This window comes from Platalea leucorodia, assembly GCF_965183815.1.
Source record: "Platalea leucorodia genome assembly, chromosome: 3".
Taxonomy (NCBI): domain Eukaryota; kingdom Metazoa; phylum Chordata; class Aves; order Pelecaniformes; family Threskiornithidae; genus Platalea; species Platalea leucorodia.
Window position 1 is genome coordinate 63,904,538 of NC_138825.1, and position 23,434 is coordinate 63,927,971.

A 23,434-nucleotide genomic window follows, 5' to 3' on the forward strand; every position below is an offset into this window, starting at 1 on the left:
TGCCTGCCCACGCTTTCTTCCACCGGACACCGCAGCACGGGGACAGCGAGGGCTGATACGCACAAAGCCATGTCCCAACATGCAACCGGGATACAGAAAAACTCTCCTGCAAAAGCACTCCTGGGAATCCCGGCCGAGGTGGTGTCCGCAGTTCTCCTATCAGCCTGTACTTCTGAGAGAGGAAGATGAAGAGGACACCTAGGTTCCAGGCCAGGCTCTGCTTCACCTGACCTTAGGGTACAAGGAGGGGATAGCACAAGGCACGCACTATCTCCCTATTTTTTTAATAGCCCTCCCAAATCAAATCAATACAGTCCAACATTTCCGATCCCTTTTATTTGGGTCAAAGTAATACTCCCAATGCTACATGTGGTTAAAGCTCATAGAAAAAACATCCTTCTTTTGCTGACCACAGCTTCTCAAAAGTTCAGAGCTGGTTCTGCTCTCATGTACACCACTGCAAGACGAAAGTATTTCTACTGAAGACACGAACCACCCAGTGTAAACGAGGTCCAAGGCCCAGCCTGGCCACAGAATCAGGGAGAGTTTCAATTCTTCAGTTAAGAGGGTGATTTTACAGCAATATAACTGAAGTGGCACAACCTCTAGCTCTGTTGCAATTGTATTGACACAGAGGAGCACATAAAAGTACAGTTAATAGGAGCTTATATATTGCAGGAACGTATTTATATTGAGTACCTATAATTGGATGGATACAGATAGGGAAGCACATCGACAGAGCCTCCGAATGGTGTTAAAATCACAAGGCTCCAGACACAAGCCAAGCCACAGGCCACCGCTGTGTCACTGGCACTGCCGACTATCTTAATGGTACTGCTGTCCCCCATGGCCCAGGCTGCTGGGCAAGCGCCCCGTGACTTGCCGTCACCCAGGTCTCTCTGCATCCACAGCAGAAGACTCGGCACCTTTAGCCGTGGTGGGTCTAAACTGATGCACTGAAAGCAGCTGAAAGCAAGCCCAAAGCATGAGCAAACTCTGGCCTGTTGCTTTTTGACAATGAGGTAAAGTCATCCTACATGATTTGGATTTGTCAGCATTGATGTGGAAATGTATGCTCTGCCTTTCCCCCTGTACAGAGAACCAGGCGTCTGTCCTCAAGCAATAGGTTTTCAAACCTGCTTTTTAAGGGTTTGGTAGCTCTTCATTTTCTATCAAATAATCCTTCTTTATATAAGTAGCACCCCTCACCAACCTCCATACTCCAAGATAGGCATCCTTCAGCGAGCTCCTGTTCACTTCTTGTGTGCCGGTGGCTTTTCCCTGGGCGGCCGGTCCCTTGGCAGGTTTCTCAGTGGCGTCCTTCTCTTCCTCTCCGCTCTGCCTGTCCCCCATGGCTGATCCTTCCACCGCTGCTTCCTCAGCCCCCTTCTCCTGGGAAATCACCTCCATCGCAAACAGCGCTTGGTCCCCAGCCTGCCTTTTCCCCTCCTCTTCTCTAGCTTCTTTCTCCAGGTCCTCGTAATTGCTCTGCCGTCTGGTCTCAATGTACTTGGCCACACAGTAAATGACAGACCCCAAGGTGTTGACCACAACACCGGCTATAAATAACTTTGTGGGCTCCACATCATTGAACGCCACCATGCCCACCGTGATGGTTGCTATGCTCTTCACCACCCCTACGAAGCTGGTGGTCACAGCCGAGTTAATGTAGGTGCAGTGAAGGGTGGTAAAGTTCATGGCACAGCTAATCAGGATGCAAGCGATAAAGATGCATACCATGGCAGGGTCTTTCCACCCCGGGAACGACCAGACGTTGATGGAATCCATGCTGGCAAAGGAGCAGATGATGAGAAAAGGGGTGGCTGAAACAGCGATGGCGTACTGAGCTGTCAGGGGTCCGTATTCGCTATCTACACTGGTCTTCTGAATGAGCACCAGGTAGGCAGCGTGTATCAGCACGGCCAGCACGCCTGTCACATAGCCCATAGCATCCCCGGTCAGGTCACCAGCTCCTGTCGGGAGAGTCACAGAAAGAAACAAGCATGGTTTTTGCATGTGAGACAGAAAGAGAGCACCGTTTGGGGCTGGGGGGATATTTAGGAAATAGGCACCAGTGCCCTTCCCATAACTCGTAACATTTGTCATGCTTTTCCCAAGGCTGGGCACACTTACCTCCCAACAGATACATCTTTTTTGTGTGCGTGTGTGTGCTACAACCTACTGAATGTCATCCACTCTCCCGCTAAATCCCGCAGCCAAAATCAGACTGCGTTCTCCCTTTTGTGAAGACACTGCGGGAGATTTGCAGCTGAAATCGCACATCCACAGAGCAACGCTGGGCATGCTCTTGCCAGAGCGGGCACACGTCAGCTCCGGCTGGCCGGGCTCCCTGCCCTCCAGCCCCCCGGACCTCCCTTGGCCCTCCTGCTCCCCCCAGCAAGGCCAAGATGTGTGGGGCCCTCACAGTGAGAGCCTCCCTGCCGAGCGCCCAGTCAGGCTTCTTTGCAGATTAAGCTACTCGCCACGCGTGTGTGCTCTGTTCCCTGGGGCAGCCCCCAGCCCAGCAGTGTTGCTGGGCCACACAGAGCCAGCTTTGCCTCCCACCCCACCTACCCCTCGGCTAGAAATCAACACAGGCAGGGCCCCTGGCCCCATGGGGTTGCAGCTGACCCCAAAGGTTGCACCTACCCCTGTAAGACTGCACTCAGCCCAGTAGGGCTGCAGCTGCCCCCATGGGCTTGCAGTTGCCCCCAGAAGATTACATCTACCCCTGTAAGGTGGCACCCACCCCTCCCTCTATAGGGCTGCACCTTCCCTAATAGGGTTGCAACAAGGTTGCACCTACTCCCATAGGTTTACACCGACCCCTGTAGGGCTGCACCGACCCCCATAAGGATGCACCGATCTCCGTGAGGCTGGACCGAGCCCTGTAAGCCTGTACCTGTCACAGCGGGGCCCCATCCACCCCCGCAAGGTCGCACCTGCCCCCGCAAGGCTCCACCTGCCCCCGTGAGCTTGCGCCTGCCACAGTGGGGTTGCAGCCACCCCCCGGCGTCGCACGCCCCCGGACCCTCGCACCTTTCCCCCCGGGCTGCCGCTGCCCGCCCCGTCCCGCCCCGAAGCGCCGCCGGAGCGGCGGGGGCTGCCGGGGCAGAGGCGGCGCCGCCGTCGGGGCGCCCCGCGGCGCGGCCGCCCGCCCCGTCCCGCCCCGTCCCTCCGGTGCGGTGGCGGTGGCGGCGGCGGGGTGGCGGTGGCGGTCGCACTCACCGGCCAGCGCGGCGCCGCAGGTGGTGATGAGGACGGCGACGAGGACGCCGGGCGAGGGCATGCCGTCGCGGAGCACCAGGGCGCCGGTGAGGAGGGTGACGAGGGGCAGGCAGCGCTTGAAGACGACGTACATGGGGAGGCTGAGGCCGCGCAGCGACCAGAGGGTGAGGGTGGACTGCAGGGTGGCCAGGGCGGCCACGGCGGCGAAGGGGCGCGCCAGGCGGGGCCCGAAGGGCGGCAGCGCCGCCAGCCCCCGCCGCCGCAGCGCCTCCAGCCCCAGCGCCGCCGCCGCGCTGCTGAGGCACTGCAGCAGCGTCAGGAAGGCGAAGTGGTAGCGGGCCAGCAGGAACTTGAGCAGGATGTTCAGCGAGCCCGAGCACAGCCCGTGCGCCACCGCCACCGCGACGCCCCGCGCCCGGCCCCGCCACCGCCCCATCCTCCCCGCGCCCGGCCCCGCCGCCGGGGCCCGCGGCACTGCCGGCCACCCGCCGCGCCGGCGGCGGCGGGGGGGAGCGGCGGCGGGCGGGGGCGGGGGGCGGGGGCGGGCGGAGGCAGGACGCGCCCCCGCCGCCCCCGGCGTGTGTCCCCCGCGCCGCCCCCGGCGTGTGCCCCCCCCCCCCCGCGCCCCCGCCCCTCTTGGCCCCCCCGCCGCCGTCCCCGCTGTGCCTCCGCCGCCGCGCTCGGTGTGTCCCCCCCAGCCCGCCGTCCCCGGGGTCCCCGCAGCGCGCCCCGGCTCCCGGGGCCGAGCGGGCGCAGGAGGGGCGGGCGGCGGCAGCGCCCGCCGCTGGGCTCAGCCGGGGGGATCAGCGCCGGCCGCCCGCAGCGTCGCGGCGGAGCGGGACCGGCCCGAAAATAACGTGGGAGACCCGGAGGAAACCCCACGTCTCCCGCAGCGGGGAGGTCAGTGCAAGCCCCCCCCGCCCGCACAAGTACCGCTTTTCTCTCCCCGAAAGCGTACGGCCGCCCAGGGGAAAGCGTCCGTCGAGCCACCGGCCGCAGCCCGCCCGCAGCCCCGCTGCCTCCTCGCGCTGGGGTCCCGGCCGCCCCCCGGCTCGCCCGCCCGCCCGCCGGCCACAGGCAGCCCCTTCTCCGGCCGAGAGACGGGAACCGCTGCGAAGAAAGCAGGGAGACCCTGTTTCTAGCAGGGAGACTTTCCTTGAAAAGTCACTAAAAATTGGTAACCACACACAGTCTTCGGAAGTGCTGTTTTAAAGCCTGGTAAAGTTTAAATAAGCCCATTCCTTCTCTCGACTTGCCAGGTGAAGGTTTTAACAGGAGTCTGCAATAAATCACCTCGGCTGTAAGGAAAAAGAAAAGCAGTTTCTCTCGGACAGCCAGTCCTCTACCAGTCTCCTGCAGTGTCAGGCAACGTAAGGGAATTAAAAATTATACTTTTATTCGGAGCTGCCTTATAATCTTCAGCCTCTTTTAACATCATACAGGTTAGGTCTCTCTCATTAGCAGTAAGACTACCTTTCAGCCACCAATATGAGATTAGCAAAGTTATTCTTTATTTTAAACAAAACCAGCCTCCCGCCTCTCCACAGGAACAGTATTAGAGAGAACCAGCTTGGGGGAAAATGGCATGCTTGGCACCCGAAGCTCGTTTTTGGAAGACTTGCCATAAAAAGAGTGGACCAGATCCTGACAAGGACCGCCAGTTCTGGTGGGCTTGTACGGAATTTAGCACAAGCACAGCATACATTTCAGCAGTATCAAAAAGGCACAACTATTTTCTGCGAGATTTCTGCAGAAAAATATTACATTTCAGTCTTGGTTCTGTTCATAGACCTCACTAGACATACCCAGCTTCCAGAGCCAGCTGTGCTTCTTCCCAGTCATCACACTGGAAACTTTTATTAGAAAGTAGAGCTTGGTGTTCGGGGGAGACCCGTAGCAATCGCAGGAAAGGGGTGCTGATGCCCAGAGCTCTCAACAAGAGCCGGGCAGGCGTTGGGACTGCCAGGCAAGTGAGTGTGCGTGACATGACCACGCCAGTATGGAGGAGCGGCCGGAAAACCACACCGGACTCGCAGCACCGGGCTCTTCATCCGAACCAAGAGAAGCCGTGTATGGCCAGGATTATTGCTGGGCGCAGTAAGGGGCCCTCGGTGGTGGCAGGGATCAGTCGCACCAAAAAGGACGGGTTACAAATTTCCTGGGTTACAGCCAGCAGTGGAGTGGGTACAGGCACTGCAAGGAGGCAGGGCGAGGTTTATCAAATGGAACAACGGAGGTACACATTAAGGTATGACTATTTGAAGCTGAAAGTTGGTAATGAAGGAGAGGAAACGATGGGTACCGTTGAAATTAAACAGCAGAGGTAAACCAGAAGAGAAATAATAATATTCTCTAAGCAAGAGTATAGGAACTTTTTTTCGGCCATTGGGGTAAACGTGAATGGAGACAGAAGCAATGTTTGGAAACCTAACCTGCAGCCTGCTTCCAGAAGCCAGCAGCTGAGCGCAAGCCCGCGTTGCACTTCAATACCATCGGCCATGCTTGTCCAGGAGGCCAGCAGCCGCTGTTGACTCTGCCTGCGCCTGATGCAGCCATAGCGGTGCTTCCTCTACTTTTTGAAATGTGTTCCTGGATAAAATTCTTTCTCACCAGAGGCTGTCTCCAGCGTACCTGCCTTTTATTTTTCAGTCTTCAATGTATTCATTTTTTATCAAGCTACTGTTCTTGCTCTCTTTTTTGCCTTGCCTTTTCTTACCTTCCTTCCTTTCCCCATTCCCATTACAGAGCCTGACATTAATGCAAGAACAAGACTGACTTCTTGAGGACCAGTGTAATACTCACCTGACTCAAAACTGCAGCCTCTCTTTTCCTTCTTCACCTCTTCTCTTCTTCATCTTTACAGAAGCTACGGGAGGAATCTCCTGATATCTCCTATTTTAAATTGGCTTCTCCTCTTCTGTCTTTAAGTGTTCCCTAACTATTTTCCACAATAGTTTATATTCCATTTTGTTCTCTCTTGTTCTCACCAAGACAGTTGTATTTTAATCTTCTTTTTAAATGCAAATCTTCAGTTTTAATAATACTTGAGTACTTAAATTTCTATTGATTAAAAACTCCACTGGCTGAAATATTAAAACACTGAAAAACCCCAGGACTCTGTGTGTATGCCTCCTTAAAAGGTGAGAGTAACGCCTGTCTGAATTTCTCAGGTTATGTCAGTCACAAAAGCCACAGATGTGGTCAGGATATTTGGAATTTTAATCTTTGCAAACTCAGGGTGGGAAGAAAGCATGCACCGAAACCCAGAAGCTTTCAGGCAAAATGACGTGTCAGGTGTGGTCACCTCCCTGGTGCCACGGGGCGCTCCACCTCGGGCCTTCACCCACTTCAGCAGCTGCACTGCAGCATAAAATGGAAACTCACAGTTAAGTGGCCTGAAATATTAAGACATGTAAAGTTTGAAACTCTCATTTAAACTTACTGGAGACCAAGTCTGGCTTCAAAACCCACTGAAGAACTGTGCCAGTGCATTTACACCAGCCTCCATTTGGACGCATCCCAAGCCCACACAGAGCACCATTTAAAGGAACATGTGGATCACTGTGACAGTGCTTGCACATGGGAGGAAAAAAAGCTCCTTCTGCCAAATAAGTGCAGATGGAAAAAAATCTAATCGTGCTTTCTGGAAATACTGTAGTTAATTGAGACTCCACCTAAGCGTAACTGGAAGAAACAATTCTGTCCCCTCACCAGTGAAACTATCACTGGAGAAGAGAGTCTCTGACATTGCAGAGGAGCAGGCTGCAAGTCCACATTGGGGGCTAAACACTTCCCTGATGACTGAAACAGGAAAACATGCATGTAAGGCGGATAAAAATTTGAATACAATAGAACAGGACAGAACTACTTCAGTTGGAAGGGACCTACGACGATTATCTAGTCCAACTGCCTGACCAATTCAGGGCTGACCAAAAGTTAAAGCATGTTGTTAAGGGCATTCTCCAAATGCCTCTTAAACACTGACAGGCTTGGGGCATCGAGCACCTCCCTAGGAAGCCTGCTCCAGTGTTTGACCACCCTCTCAGAAAAGAAGTACTTCCTAATATCCAGTCTGAACCTCCCCTGGCACAGCTTTGAACCATTCCCAGGTGTCCTGTCACTGGATCCCAGGGAGAAGAGCTCAGCACCTCCCTCTCCACGTCCCCTCCTCAGGAAGCTGTAGAGAGCAGTGAGGTCGCCCCTCAGCCTCCTTTTCTCCAAAGTAGACAAGCCCCAAGTCCTTAGCCGCTCCTCATAGGACATGCCTTCCAGCCCTTTCACCAGCTTTGTTACCCCTCTCTGGACGCACTGAAGGACCTTCACAGCCTTCTTAAATTGTGGGGCCCAGAACTGCACACAGTATTCAAGGTGAGGCCGCACTAATGCTAGATTTGCACACTCAAGCGTCCATGTCCCAAGGACCGCATCTTATCTCTTGCGACTCACCTGTGTTGCAAGGCCAGCTTCTCTTGCAACATTTCTCATGGTGCTCCTAAGTTTAGTCTTGCCTATACGCAGCAAGGAGCGGGTGGAGGGGAAGGTGCTGTCAAACCACCCCTTTTCTCAACATGGATTCAGGCCAGGCCCAGTACTGGTCTGCCACCGCCTCTTCACCACTCCACATTCAGAAAAGACAAGTTCTCCTGCACTTCACTGGGAAGGAACTGGCTAAAGCAACACAGGGACATCATTTGGGGTGACACTGCAGTAGAGTTACTTCCCTCACGCTAGCTCTTCTTGTGTCCAGAGAGAGCAGTGGGTGCTCGGTTCATAAGTTGACTCCGTTACAAAATTCTGACCTAGCAGTCGGGCACAAGTCATAGTAATGAATAGCTCTGTGGTTCCTTACAGTAATGAGATGATTATGATGCCTTAACTCTAATCCTTTGATGCAAATTACGCTCAGCTCTGCTTTTCACCTAGGTACAATGACACGGGTGAGAAAAAAAAAACACGGAGCCAATTGGTGTCGAATTCCTAAGGGCATAATTTTTTTAAATGGTTTCTTGGATGGAAATCGTAAAGATCTATATAAAATGTTTAATGGACAGTTTGCTTTAATTAGGGTCTAATGCAACCATGAGGTATGTAGGCGAAGCATTGTGCAGTTGTATCCATTCCCCATCGCATAACCCTGAGCACATTCAAAACTGAGCAGTACTACTGAAAGGCTTAGTACGCCCATGCCTATGCAGGAAAATTTGAGGCCAGCACTGTATTTGGCTAGAAGAAAGAGATCACTTCATCACTGACAGGTAGTCTGCACAAGCCGACACAAAGACTCGTTTTAAAATAGCTTTATCAAAATGCAGACCTGATGAGACATAGAGCTAGGCGAAGTCGCATAAAGTATGGTCTCTAAAAGCACAGAGGAGAAATGCGACTGTCACCCAGTATTCATAATAAACCATGATTATGATACTCTTTTACTTACAAGATACTCTCAGTATCTTTCATTGCATTTACATTTTGATCAACATTTCTTAATTGGGGAAGTGAATACAAGAGTGTAGCCAAAGATACGGTGTGCAATGAATTTAATAGCATTGTAGAACAGCAAATCCACTCCTTTAGAACATGATTATCAATATATTTCTTGAACCAAGGAGAAACTTATGGGCTCCCATAAAACAAAATCTTCCACAGGAACAAGTTTAAAGTAGAACACATTACACCTTTAAGACTGTTGCCATTAAAGGCCCGTTTCAGATCAGAAGCTAGTATTACGGTCATAAACCAAAAAATATTTCTTTAAAACAATTATAGCAAACATTCCCTGAGAATTAAGAATCAGCAACAACTATTATCAGATTGGTTTTTCTCTTACAGTGCAGAAATGTTACAGCACATTCTCTCCATTCAAAGATCATGCAGGAAGATTAAAGGCCACAGTTTTTATTTACTATGTGCACCTTCTGGATGTGCTCGTTTCTCAAGAGAATTAAATCTGGATGCAGCAACCCTCAGCACCGAAGCTCACCAGGACATGAGGGGAGAGAAGGCAATTAAGAAAAGGTTTAATCCACATGTTGAGTGTGCGTGTTGAGAATTCCATTCCCCCCCCCGGTGCTAGGTTTTCTGAATTCGCCCTTCCAACTGATAGGCTATGGCCGCATTCTGGAATATCCCCCTCGCTCCCTCCCCCCAGAAACACGCATATAAAATATATACCCACCACCAAAATGCTCCGCTCACTCAGAAAAGTAACTCGAGGTCTAAGCAGAAAAGGGAGATAAAGCAGAAGAGTGGAATAACTATTAAGGTTGAAATAATCAATTTTAATGCCTAAAATTAGATTTTATGGCCCATGGTATTGCTGAAAGCTGTATGCAGCACAGCTTTATCGTTGCATCATTCCTCAGCACACAGAATTAAAGTGCAGTAAACATTTGGAATTTGGTGCAACACACTGTTAAAAAAATAAAATCTACTTTTTGTTATTAATTCAGCTCAAGAAGATGGCATTCTGGGTCAGTGCACTGACCCAGAAAAATGTAAGATCCTATCAGGATCCAAGTTCTCATGTTGTAGAAGAGGTTTCTTTCTTTCTTGCCCTAACACCAAGTCAATATATGCATATCTCCCCGTGGCTACCTGCAAGTTCCCTGGCTCTTTCTTCAAGGCAGCACAATCATTCTTTCCTTGCAACTTCCAAGTCTCAGCTCCACTGAATTATTTCTTTCATTTCTTCAAAGCATCCAGCAGATCTGGCGGTGTCTGCTATTGCTTGGTACATGAGTGGTGCTACCCAGAAGTGTTGTTATCAGGAGACTATGAAAACCCAACCAAAGATCTGTAAAGACCCAACCTGCAAAGAGTCTTTTGATGGTAAGGATTGATGATATGGGGTAACAGCAGAAGTGGGACAGCTTTAAGAAGGTGGTTTTAAAGAAAAAAAAAAAAAAAAAATGCTAGCAGGAAACCAGGAGAGAAGTCTAATATATACCAGTGAGAGCTGCAGGAGTATCACAGTTAGATCCTGAAAGAGTATTCAAAGGAGACTGGAGAAGCATAGAAACTGAATGTCTCTGCTTGTCCCAGAAAAATTCAGATGAAAACACCAGCATGTGGGCTGAGGAGTCAAAGTGGGCACGTAAAGTAATCAACACACCTGTAACGTGATGGACATATTCTTGTAAGTATAATAGCTTGGCCACACTGGATCTGCTATGCTTATGCCACGCAGTTAATCCGCATGTATGTAGGCTCAACTGGTCTGGACATGGGCTCTCTCTCTGGCCAGGCTGTCAGAGGTCCAGAAACACTGAATATATGGCCACATTCCTCTTCTATCTCTTGGAAAAACTTTCTAAGTGAAAATAAAACACAAGTCTAATAAAACAGATGGTTGTCCTAGCTCTAAATCTTGAGGACTGTGATCCAATTAGTGTTGTATATATTTAATTTTTTTCCTAAGCATTTTCTCTATCATTAGAGTATCTTTCTGCATGACTGTTTTACATCAGTTGTTTTACTCAAGGAGATCTAAGGGGAAAAAATGTATGAAAATAATCTTTACCATCTTTGTGAAGCGACAATCAAAAAGGTCAAATGAATCAGCTGGCTATAAACTATGACATTTACTGTCTATCAAGAGTATTCCTCGTATTGCACAAGAAAATAATGCAACGTGAGTCACAGCAACATATAAATATAAATGCATCTGAGTGATACAAACCTCAGCTGACATTACAGTATTTTACAGTGAAAAGCAACTTTCTTCTTTTCTTTCCTACACTGACATTATCTCAAAATACACTGCCAGTTACTTTTATTCTTTATAAGGATCGGGAAGATTCAGGCCTCTGCTCTCATCATTAGCCAGACAGATCACAAAATTGTGTTGGTGATTCTACTCTAAAGACACCAGCTCATATCTGCTATGGCCGCTCTGGCCATTCAGTAGCTGTTGAATGTTTTGCTAGCTCAAGTACTACCTGTACAGTAAACCAAGCCCTAAAATCTCCACATGCTTAAGTGCACAACACTCTGTTCAAGCAGAATTTTACTTAAAAAGACACACCAAGATCAGTGACACAGTTGACACTTTAGCACAAGTCTGGTTGTGGGGGAAGAGAGAAAGGCTCCTGGTATGTCAGATCTTCTTCACTTTCTCTCTAGACAGGAACTGCCAGACACGACGGAGTATAGATCTTGACTAGTTCATCCCAAGCACAGTCCACCACCTACAAAGCAAACAAAATCTATTTAGATCCTTCATAAGTGTCATTTTTACAAAACCCAGAAGCAACTTAGAAGAAATTAATGCATATTGTGGAGTTAATGCTGGTTGGTACTCTGATTCACAATGTTTCAAAATTACATAATAATGCAGTTGGTTTTGTTTTGTTTTTTTAAAACTTTGTCTTAACTTTACTGAGGTGCATGAAAATTAACAATCATCTCCTATTTTTCATACTCCCCATGAGGAAAGCGGGGAAACCTGTGGGTTTCAAAGGATTGATTGTTCCGAACAGGCTAAAGAAGGTAACTGAGAATGAAATGAAGGAAGGACACACAAAAGTCCTTGTGGTGTTTCTTCTCTTTACAGGACCCTTTTACCACGATATCTAAACACTTCATGATCATATCTGAACAACTTTCTTATACTTGCAGGTAGGGAAAATTATTATAGATGTTTTCTAATGGAGAGCTGAGGAATGGAGAAACAAAAGAAGTTGACCAACATGACGCGGGAAGTTTCTTGAAGAATTAAGCTAGAACTTCAGTCTCACACTGATAAGCTATGAGATCACTGTATTGTCTTTGTTGAGGAGAGAGATGTCTATTTGCTGAGCACTGAGAATTAGGGGTGGTGGTAGCGGAGGTGTTGCTTCAAGCACTACCTAGCCCCCACTAGCCTGATGAGAAGTGGTGCCACTTGTGCCAATGGCATCTTATAAACACAGCAACTGATTCCAATAGAACTGAAACTTTTCTGAATTGTAAGTCCCAAGCTCTATTTTAGTTGCACGTTTGAACCTAAAATCACAAAACCAGAAGGTTAACCTAATTCTATAGCATTAAAAGATTTTTAATAAATAGCAGGATTCCACAGAAGAAAACTATCGAATGCTTTAGGTTTGAAAATTATTTGATAACGCACTTTAGAGCCTGTAATGAAGTGAAAGGGTTAACCACACTGACAATTACTCAAGAGGAAGACCTATCATATATATTCACAAAATACTGTGGGAGACAAGAACGAAGGCAAAGGGAAGAAGAAAGAAGAGAGCTAAAGAGAAAAAGCTGATGAGCCCCACAAATACATGCCAGTAAATCTGGCTGAAGCCATCCTGCATTATCTTTGCAATGTCCTTTCCAGTTGGGATCACAAAGGATACAGTATTGGATCCTCTGCACAACAAGCGTCCTTCTGCTGCAGACTGCAATTCCTGGTCTCTTCTAGAGCCAGAATGAACAGCTGCACACTAAAAATTTGGAAATCCAACTTCAATATTTGATTTCAGACTATAATTAGCCCATTTTGTGTTTACTATACTGCACTATTATTCATTTTTATTGCTTCCTTAGCTGGTTCTACTTAGTTATTTGAAGTGCTTTCCACATACATCTAAATGGATCAAAAAAATCTCTTGACAACGTGTCTGTCTATTCATACGACATAATAGAGCTTTGTTTAATATAATGTTCTGCTGCATTGCAGTCCTCCAAATCATACCAAAAAGAAAATTTGAGTTCTCCACTAAATGCTATGTAGAAAGTGGCAATCACATAAACCACAGGTTTTTAAATATTCTCCACAGCTCTGGATCTGTATCTCTATTTCTATAGGCAATACTTTCTACTTTCACAAAGAAACAAGAAACAGGGATAACATTTGGAAAAAATCCCATGGGAATTCCCACCTGTTATCAATGTAATTGGCATCCTTGAAGTAGCCTCTGAACAAATATAGTTACAGAACCATTTAATCTAGCAACACTAAAAATAAACACTAAAAATAAACAGGGGATATTAACAGAGAGTTTGAAAAGGATCACTTGCCCAACTCATTGACTTAATCATAGCACATGACAAATGAAAACACAACCAGCAAACAAAAGGAAAATAAAAGCTGCAGCAAATAGTGTATCAAGTTCTCCCGTGCAGCAGGAATTCTATAATGGAATATTGATATTAGAAACCTTGATGAAAATACACACGCAAAGAGGATCAAACAGGTACGTATGGGAAACTGGGGCACTACAGCATGGAACAGCATTACAAAATGCAATAGCATTTCCATTTCTCTGTAAGACTTTCTCCAAAATACAGCCAAGACTGTAAGAGAAAGGGGACAACTGTAAGCTAACGGCACGGCAGCCAGCATTAACTGATGGACAGCTGCTACATGCCCCTTTGCAGTATCTCATAGATTATCACTGCCTCAAATACAAATGACTAAAATGAACCCTAGGATAAAGAGAAGTGCCTGTTCATGCAGCTACTGCATCAGTTTGCAAAATGTCTTCTCATTTAGTTTTGCCTTTTTTCTTATGACATGTCTTATGCCTTTCCCCAGAAGAGGGGAACATAGGATATTGAATAGAAGTGCTTTAAAAGTATTTAGAAATGTCAGTTCTCATGTGGCACGTGAACATTTTTAATATATACTTTAATGCACTTTAGCCAATTTTTTTTTTTTTTTTTAGTAAACTAAATGCTACTTAATTTATTTAGTAAAATGGCAGCAGGAATTCCATTGGGATCAGGGTTGAATCAGCACACCACAGTTAATAAAAATGGTATAAAAAAAGCCACAAGTTCCTAGAGTTTATAATGAGATGACGTTACTAACAGGCGGAGGAAATCCTCCTGTGGTAGGATGAAAGACAAAGGAAAATTGAAAACGGACTCACACATTATTTGCATACCTGATAAAAAGTCCTTGCCTTTAGGAACATGAAGGCATGGAGGTTTGTCTTTCTGTGAAAGTGTCCACTGTCTTGGGGACAAATTTTACTCTCAGATTGAAACAAATCTCACTGATTTCAGTGTTTAGAGGGTGTATGATTTACATCTTTTTTTTTTTTTTTTAAGCTGACATGCAAACAGAGTAGAAGACAGTTTATTTCAGTTGCAAAGAACTGTATAAATTATAATATCCTTGTGCTACTGAATACTTTGAACACCCATGTACCATGCAATTTTTATTATCATTTATGAATACTAAATTGCTCTTGTAACTATAGAATAAAATTCTACTATAGCAACTTTTAACTATCAGGAATTGCAAGGAAAAGGAGAATAACTAGAGCTTAATTGTAAAACAAGAATATTCTATCTTATACTGACTGGTAAATTACATCAAGAAATAACGCAAATAGAAAAAGCATTCTAAACCTGGTAATTTTAATTATAACTAAAGCTATATGGGAAAAAGGCAGTCTAACAAAATGACGCTTACTACTTGTCTCTAAAGCTTTTATTTCAGTAGCAAAGTTGCAGCACTGGTGTATATATGCTAGAGGTACTGTACTGTTATTACTGCAGAATAAACATCATGCCAAGTTATCTGCCAGCAGAGATTTAAGCAAGTCTATTTGAAGCACATCAAATGGGGACCACTGTATTTCCCTTCAAGTAAAGCCAAAAAGCAAGCAAGCAAACAAAAAACTGCAGTCATCACAGGAAGCTGATTGCTTGACTAGAAAATCATAGTTTAACTCAAATGAAACAGCTATCCTGTATTTTATTGAAGTGTTTATCCTTGGCCCAGAGTATAACAATGTTTCCCACCAACTGATTTAATATTGACATCCATTCATTTATCAAAGCCATTTCCATTGACTCACTAACTGATTTACTCCTCTGCCAGGCCCTCTGTTTCCTGTTCATCACAATCATCTTGCTTTGCAATAGACTTAGACCTTTTCCAGCACCCGAAGGCAATCCATTCAGTCTAGTGCAATTACCTGCATAGCATTCTGCCTCTTTGCTCTTCAGAAGAAGCAAGAAAACAAGAGAAATCTCCTAAGTTAGTAGCTAACTTTTTTCCGATATTTGAAGGCATAATAAAGCCCCAAGCCCTAACCAAGATCAAATACATTCAAAAGAACGACTAAAAAACTTTGAGTTCAGTAACCCCTTTATGAAGGGGTTTAATCAGAAGAAAGTGCTAGATTAGTATTTCCCGAAGTATCTTGTGCCACTCAGCTCCCAGAGTGCTCATAATAAATCAGAGGATAATACGCAAACGTGTCTGAGTGACCCATTTATCTTCTCAGCTTTTCTCCATCCCATCCCATTTTCAAATAGAACTAATAAGACCTGTCTTTTTTCTGTAGAAGAGACAGCAGGAAAAGTATTCAGTTCTTAAATTCAGAATTTAATTGTCTATTTATATAATTATTACGTATTTTTGTGGGGTCCTGAGCATCCTCTACAAGCGTGTGGGATGGAGATTAAGTGGAGAAAAAGCAAGCAAGGTTTGCTACTCATCTTTCTACTTTGCTTTCTATCTTTGCTACTCTACTTTCGCAAGTGATCATTAAAACTGGTTGGTTAAGTGCATAACGGATCACGCATGAGTTTAAATGTATTCAATACCTATTTTGTATTGGAAAATCTGAACCACTAGCGTGGCCTTTTGTTTGGTCCACAGTTACCAGGGTGAACTGCACACGATGCCTACCTTTACATGAGAGTGAAAGTGATAGGAGTTTGTAAATTAAAACCTTTTATTTTCAATGTGCAATAACACCAACCGTTTTTTAACTTACTTTTGGAAAAACACATATTGATTTAATTATTATTCCCAGTAAAGACAGAATCAAACAAACCCTGGGCCAGAAATTCTTACAAAGATCTAGGTTCAAACTACAGTTATCAGAAACAGATGATCCCAATACTGCTTAAGAAATCCAAATCTTTTCTCCAAAAAGAAAAGATAAAAGACTCGAGGGGTATTGTTTTCCAGATTGCAAAGACATGTCACAAAGAACGGATCTAAAAATCAGGGAGCTGTCTCAACATTTGTTTCATTGCTCTGACATGGGCAACAGGAAGATGACTTGGTAGTTGTGCTGCACGTTTCTAAATGCAAGTCTTCTGAGTGTGCATTTCATCAGTAAGATGTAAACTGAGATGGGAGTTGCAGGTTAGAGAGAAATCCTTGGAATCTCCACAGAATTTGTAGCAATTCCCCTGTACTCTACAGAGAAGGGGAAAGGCATCTCCCCAGTCTTTCGAGAGCTGTTTTTAAATCTGTAAAGTCAATCATAAGTTCTGCAGAAGATGCACTGGAACTGCAAAATGCCTTTCTGTGCTGATACTAACCTTGGTGACCCCAAATGCAGTCAATTTACATGCAGTGAAACTGTTTTCTAGTGACCCTATCCAATCTTCAGCTCAGAGTTAAGCTAAGTTAATTCCTTTTGGGATATAGTCACAGATAATCGTAAGCCAAACAATGTTTTGGTAACAGCTCCAAAATCCTGTTGTCTTCCATTGAGTTACACTATTGCAATTCACTGGGACTTCTCAAACAGATTTATTGATCATGCAGAAAAGAAAGAAAATCCACTATGCTGACTAAAAGATGAGGCTCACAGAAGTAGCAGGTATTTGTAAGCCACTGAATCAAATACAATGCACAAGCAACACATTTATTGAGTAAGAAACCGCTGCCTCCCACCTCTCCCCAGTACTTCAGAATCAAAATTAATGTGTATTTTCCTCTCCGTACACTTGCACCTTTTACAGAACTGTGATGCCTGACAGCAACGTTTCCAAACACCTTAGGATGAGACTTCTGCTGATAATGGCAAAGAGTGACCATTACACATGAATGGCTAGCTTTGACTTACGCAGTGAAAGTTTAATTTTAACAGTTTGGGAAAGATATACAATAAGCACCAGTACGAAATGTCACCTCCCTTTCCCTCCTCCCACTCTGTAAAGGAGTTCAAATTGGTTTAACATTTGCAGCTGGTTAAATTTGATCCTTCCATGCGAAAATCCACTCTGAAATTAAGTAAAAGAACAGATGCTGTAGGATCTTTTTATCTCAAAGGATCACTAACTGCATAACTTTAGTAGCATCCTGGAGAAGGACCATAAGGAGAGATTAAAATGAAGTACATAGTGATGTAATTATAGCAGTGTGATAGCCACAACAGCTGGGTGGAAGCTATCAGTTCCTTGGCAATTAAGTGTAAAAGATAAGAGCAAGCGATCAAAAGAAAAAAGCAGAGAAAGTCTCTGTTTTCCTGTATGTTTCCACAAGGTATAACTCCACTTTTACATGAAACAGTCAACGTTTCTGGCCCTGTTGAGGGTGCACAATTAATTTAAATGAACAGCTAAATACATAGCAAAACAGCCTCACTACAGACATCTTCTGGGTTTATATTTGGCTATACTGATTAAGCCAACTTCAGCAGCCCCTCTCCTGTCCATTCTCCTGCTTGCTGTGTTGGCAGAGCTAATGCGTCACATTGCACAAGCTGCACATAGAAAACAGGCAGCAGAACAAACCTGTACACTGAAACTTGACAGATGATCAAAAATTTCTCCATAAAGCTGGAAGAATTTAGAACTAGATTTCAGTTACCTTCAGGGGATGCAGCTGAAGTGCATACAGTTTGGCTATGACCTCTCTCCAACTAGTAAGGAATTACAGCTTTTAAAATTGTAGTGATACTGACGCCATAAGAAAAGTCATGATGCCACCAGTACAGCAACTTTTCATGGGATCAACAGACCGACACCACAAAGCAGGCACCTCTGCTCAGTTCTAACTGCCTCTGGCCAGGCGAAGGAAGGGGCAGACTGTGGTGCTGCACAACGTGCTGGTGATACCCGCAGCTGCAGGGAGAAGAAAGCAGATGTTCAGGGAAGCTGGATCACAAGGACAGTGTAACACGGAGCACAAGACTAGTTTTGCGGCCACTGCACTGGTATGATCACTGTCTCCGTATTACTCAGTATTATGTGTGTGTATTGCCGTGTCACCCCTCACCATCTCCAAATGCAATACAGAACAAGTGTGGCCAGGCCCTTTCTTGAATCAATACCTCCCAGAGCTCCAGGTGATTTGAAGTAAGAGAAACCAGTTTCGTGTGAACTCATCTACTCTGGGGGAATATTTACACAAGGAGGTGCAGCCACACAGAGGGCTAGAGAAAACAAGTTTGCCTCTCAAACTACATTGACACAAACATCTATTTAGACAGCTAGCTGTCCATTTGTAGTATAATTACCATCCAAACACAACCACAGTGAAAGAAAATCATAAGTGATCACTATTGGTGTTGTACATAAGTTATTCTAAAACCTAGACTTTAACATGCATTCAGATAACAGATGATTTTGGACTAGAAAAGTGACATTTGGTGCAGAACGATTTTAATTTCCAAAGGGAACACCTCAGTATTGTATATAGTTGAAGTCTTGTTCTGATTTGGCATGTCATGGATGTCTAATGTGCTCTTCACACTACACCACTTGCCATCACTTCCATTGAAAATCACATATCCTTGCAATTTAGGAATGTCATTGTACATAGTGTAAAAGTACAGAGAAATGGAAAGTTTCCTCTCCTGTTCCCATTAGATAATTAATCCTGTTCTCAGCAGCAAGATAGAAAGCCTGGCTCAATGGAAAGCATTAATTTATACTTTCCACTGGCTGCTTTACAGAGTTCAGGACAGACATGAGGTGTAGGCTGAGACACATTTTTTCAGACAAAATTCAGAGCTTCAGTTTTTCTTACATTTGTGTTAAGCAAAATACAGCTTTAGAACTACAAAAGAAGGAGTTGGGTATTTTTTGTCCATGACTGAAAGAAATTCATGGTACATATGTATTTTCTATTCTTTATATACTTATTGAAATCATTTCAGAATCAAGACAAGAAGTGAATGTTCACAGTATCTACTTTGTGTCATTGATGGATTGCCTAAAAGACATTTAAAATTAATTCATGACAGCTGTATCACATTCAACCTACAAGAGAAGAAAAAGGCTGCTTTTAAATAAAGCTGCACAAATAATACCAAAAGAAGTTACGTTCACGCTTACGTGCTGTAGGTAAGCACAGCAAAATCCCAGTAAGAGCTAGGCTTAAAGGAGTATTGCATTTTAATTCATCAGAACATTCACAGATCACATACAAGAAAGTAAATATCAGAAGGGAAATAAGAAATCTGATGAGTTACTGAATACAATTCCAATATATGGTCTAGCATTATCAGCCCCTAGCAAGGAATAGTATATAGCTGATTACCATTTTCATATTCTCTACATACATCCTATGCCTTTCAAGTGCATATGGAAAGGAGCAAGCTTGAATTGTTTTTCTTATCCCCAAACTTTGGAAAGAACTATCATGTCTGGTTTAAAAACCTGCATACTCTTAATGCTGCTGACAAGGTAAATGGATTTGTTCAGTTCTTAATACAGTACACCATTACAAATCTAAACGATTTTTGGTGCTTAGGGTCTTGCAGCTTTGGCACGCACAAGAACAGTGACTTTGGCTGAAAGCTGGAGTTGGGAGTATTTTCTCCTTGACAACCTGCCTTGCAAGCTCTCACATCAGCACTTGCAGTTTAACAGAGAAATACCCTGAATATCATGAGCATCATTTCTGTTAATGCTTTGCACTATAAAATGCACATTTTTCTATACACCTGAAAGTTTGTTAGTTGTCTGAAATTGCTGTGAACCTGACACCAACATTATGATGGAAAAAAAGCCCAAACCGAACAACAGCTGATTTTATTAAAATGCAAAACTTTCAACAAATGCTTACTTTACATAGAGACAGATGCCTCAAAATAGATATTGGAATCTTAGTTGAGCACAAAGGAGTTTTCTGCTTCATCTACTTAATACTTACCTTCACAACCTGGGACCCATTCCTTCTGACCCAATCTCTCTCCCACATGTTGCCTCCCCTTAGCAGGACACTGTACAAGAAGAACCAGCTTGCCTGCAGGTACCTAGTTTCTGCCTGTGGATTCTGTTTGAAGCTTAGCCAGTTCCACAGGCATGTCTTGTAATTCCTAGATCAGATTCTTAATCACAGTATCTATTTTGAACACTTTTTCAAAAGTACAGACTGGTTTTTCCTTGACAGGTAAGAGATACTTCAAAAATGCTGAAGTTCATTGGGCAAAGCCAAAGAAAATATCAGCTGGCTAGACAACAAAAATATCATTAAGAACTACAGCAAAGGTTAATGACCAGAATGGTACTTAATTTAACTATAAATGAATAGCTTGTCCATTATGACTAAAATACCCTGCATGCATGGAGAAGTAGTTCAAATCTCAAGTCATAACTCCTTATAAAGCATACAGTGAATATCACAAATCATGGAAATGCATGAAGAACAACAATGAATGGGGCTCATTATCAGGTCTTGACAGAGAGCAGACATGAAGGCAACCTACATATTGGGAACAGCAGCATAAAATTTAAGCAAATAATCTTCGCTGGATCAATGTAGAAGCCAGGGAAAGGCTGCGAGTGCTCATACTGGAAGCAACTATTCAGTAAGTGTTCATTCTTCATTTTGTAGTCACAGTTTAATTCTATCACATTCTTAAACTTCTCTTAAAAACCAGAATGTTTACATTTTGCATTGCTGTGATATCCAACCCTCACAATACATTAAATCAACTCAACAGAAAAACAGAGGAATATTAAAGCTGTTGCAGATGCCAAACTTCTGTCCGGAAGGCACATTGGCATATAGCGTATATGGGTATGTTCCCCAGATTTACAGATTTTGTGCATTAAGTCCAACATCGGACTTGCAGAATTTCTGTGTGGAAAAAAAAATACCTGGATGCACAAATGCCCTAATGTAGATGGGTATGCACACCATCATTTTCCTTTTTCCAACATACAAGTGCATGTGCAGCTGTTTGCTTTCAATTCATTATCTATCATCAATGAGCATTTACTTGGCCTTGTTCCAAGAAGGCTATTCCATACATTGTAGTTACAAAAGAAAGAATATCCACATAGCAGCAACTCCAAGTTTGACAGATAAATAATACAAAAAGAAGTCATATCCAGCCAGACAATCAGAAACACCATGCACTGAGACCCATTCTGTAACACACAGGGCTCTCTGCCACAGGCTTATGATCAAGATGTAATCACATCCTCAATACAAAACGAAGATAAATCTTCTCGCCTCGTTCAGATCCATGGCAAAACCCACACCAACTTCATGGAAAGCTGAACTGGGCTCAGAGCATGCAGTGATGTAGCACTGTAAGGCCCCAATGTACTACACTATGCTTGCTGCTCCCTCTGGACCCAGTTCAGCCAGAATTGTACCTATTCACTCACTTGGGATGAAGTTTTAATTCCCAGCAACTGGCCTTTAAGCTATTCTTGCCTTGCCCTGATGAAAAATAACCTGAAACTTGAGAATTTTTTTTCAGCCTTACAAATTCCCCTATGTGGCTCACAGCATGCCCTCGTGAGAGTTAATGCAGCAGCCCTGAGGCAACAGAATTAAGGGAACAAGCAACCAGGCAGGAAACTCTTCAAGCTAGCGTTTGGCCAGAATGATTCCACATGCATTAAGCTAAGCATTTTGCCAAACTTACACCTTTCTCCTGTGTCCTTTTATCAGTAGCAGAAATTATGATGGTTTTATTTGCTTTGTCCAATCAGAATTTCAACGCAGATGTTACAAGTCATTTTTATCTGGGGTAAAAAATTAATTTCACTGTGACTTAGAAAGAAAGCCTAGATGCATATGATATCTATAATGCATTAATAGTGCATTAGCTACAGTTAACTCAGTGACAGTAATTTCTGTCTGAAAACTACAGGCTTTCTCATTTTAAAGCAAATAATTAGCTTTAGTTTTTCTGCCTTTCTTGCCTGAAAAACCTGTTCATACTACAAACAACAACCCTCTGTTTACAGAACAGAAACGATTGTAGCAACAGAAGCAGAGGAGAATCCTACCACAACCAGTACATAAATAAGTGCCCCTGATAAAATGGGTACCACTCATTCATGTCAATAGCTGAGTGTTTTAGAATTCTAACTACATATTAAGCCTCATCTAGTACTCCAAATATTATGACAAACCAGGTCTAGGTATCACGTGTGACACTACTAATGTTTAACCTGACGTTCTAAGTAGATGGAAGAAAGCTCTGTATCTCAGCTTGGCATTCTAGGCCCTTCTCTATTACTCTTCCTTCTGAAACTGAACTACCTCATTTTCCCTGAGCTCACCATGGCTTTCAGCTATCTGATTTTGCAATTCTGTCTGTCCTGCTCTCCTCTCCTACCCAACGCAAGTAACTGCTTTATAAATAAAAATGGACCTGAAGTGAGGTTTATTTAATAAGCATTCAGCCAGACTTACTTCCAGAAGCTTTCTGCAATCTGGTGGCTCTTATTCAGGATTTGAGTCCTGCAGTCCATCCATGACCACAGTGGCTATAATAGGCAAGTGAAAAGTAAATTCATCCCAGCTCTTACCTGACCACGATTGTGAAGACTTAAATCCAGTCCACATGTAAATTCAGTATGATGCTCGACTGTTTCCAGCAAAGGGTTAGGCTTGGAAAAGTCCCAGAATCTGTAGAGAGAGGGAAGGGGGGTGGGGGTGTTTAAAAAAAAAAAAAAAAAAAAAAAAAAAAAATCAAACAAACCACAATTAAAGTAATTGAAAGGCCATTTCAAAAATATAACACAAGATATTGACAAATCTGTTGCTGCCAGGGTATTTAAAAAAGCAAACTCATCCACTTAGGAAACATAACAAATCATATTCCTGCAAAGCCATCTGCTGATTTGCATAAATGAAACCCCTCTGGGCAAAACCGTCTTTGTCTCCTGTTGCAGAAACTGAGATCAAAGTTGGCACCAAAGAGCAGCCGTTGGGACATTATTAAAACAGAACAAAATGTAGGCTAGAATACTCTTGTTATATTTCTTGATGGCTGGGGACTTTTATCCCTGAAAGACATTAGCACAATTTATTATTTTTCTCCGTTTTTGGTATTGTTCATTATGGGGTCTTTATTTACTGAAAATTACACCTTCATTTAGAGATATTGGTCATTCTAAGTCTCAAATTTCAGACTGTGTTCCTGTAAAACAGAATTTAATATTATAATTTAATAATAAATTTATACGACAAAGATCAGTTGCATTACTCAGTTAATTCCACTAATTCATGTTTCAAAAAGCAATTTTTCTTTCCAGCCTTGGTAGA

General features: G+C 44.0%; 2 protein-coding genes across 6 annotated transcripts in view; both read right to left on the minus strand.

The window, feature by feature from the left end:
• Positions 1–1,143: 1,143 nt before the first annotated feature.
• SLC35D3 (solute carrier family 35 member D3) lies at positions 1,144–3,664 on the minus strand (the record flags this gene model as incomplete). Its single annotated transcript, XM_082305257.1, has 2 exons — positions 1,144–1,973; positions 3,229–3,664. 2 exons carry the CDS (start codon positions 3,662–3,664, stop codon positions 1,144–1,146), a joined length of 1,266 nt encoding a protein of 421 aa, XP_082161383.1.
• A 4,927-nt stretch (positions 3,665–8,591) lies between these two features.
• Positions 8,592–23,434, minus strand: part of PEX7 (peroxisomal biogenesis factor 7) — a 49,150-nt gene continuing 34,307 nt past the window's right edge. For 2 of the 5 annotated variants that reach the window (XM_082306967.1, XM_082306969.1), the window contains 3 exons: positions 22,696–22,795; positions 17,957–18,039; positions 8,592–11,414 (listed from right to left, as the gene is read on the minus strand). In XM_082306967.1, coding sequence (XP_082163093.1) covers positions 11,387–11,414; positions 17,957–18,039; positions 22,696–22,795 — 211 coding nt within the window. In that variant the 3' untranslated portion in view covers positions 8,592–11,386. Of the gene's footprint in view, positions 11,415–17,956; positions 18,040–22,695; positions 22,796–23,434 lie in introns of those variants that run through there. The other 3 variants (XR_014227673.1, XM_082306968.1, XR_014227674.1) reach the window with 3 other exon arrangements.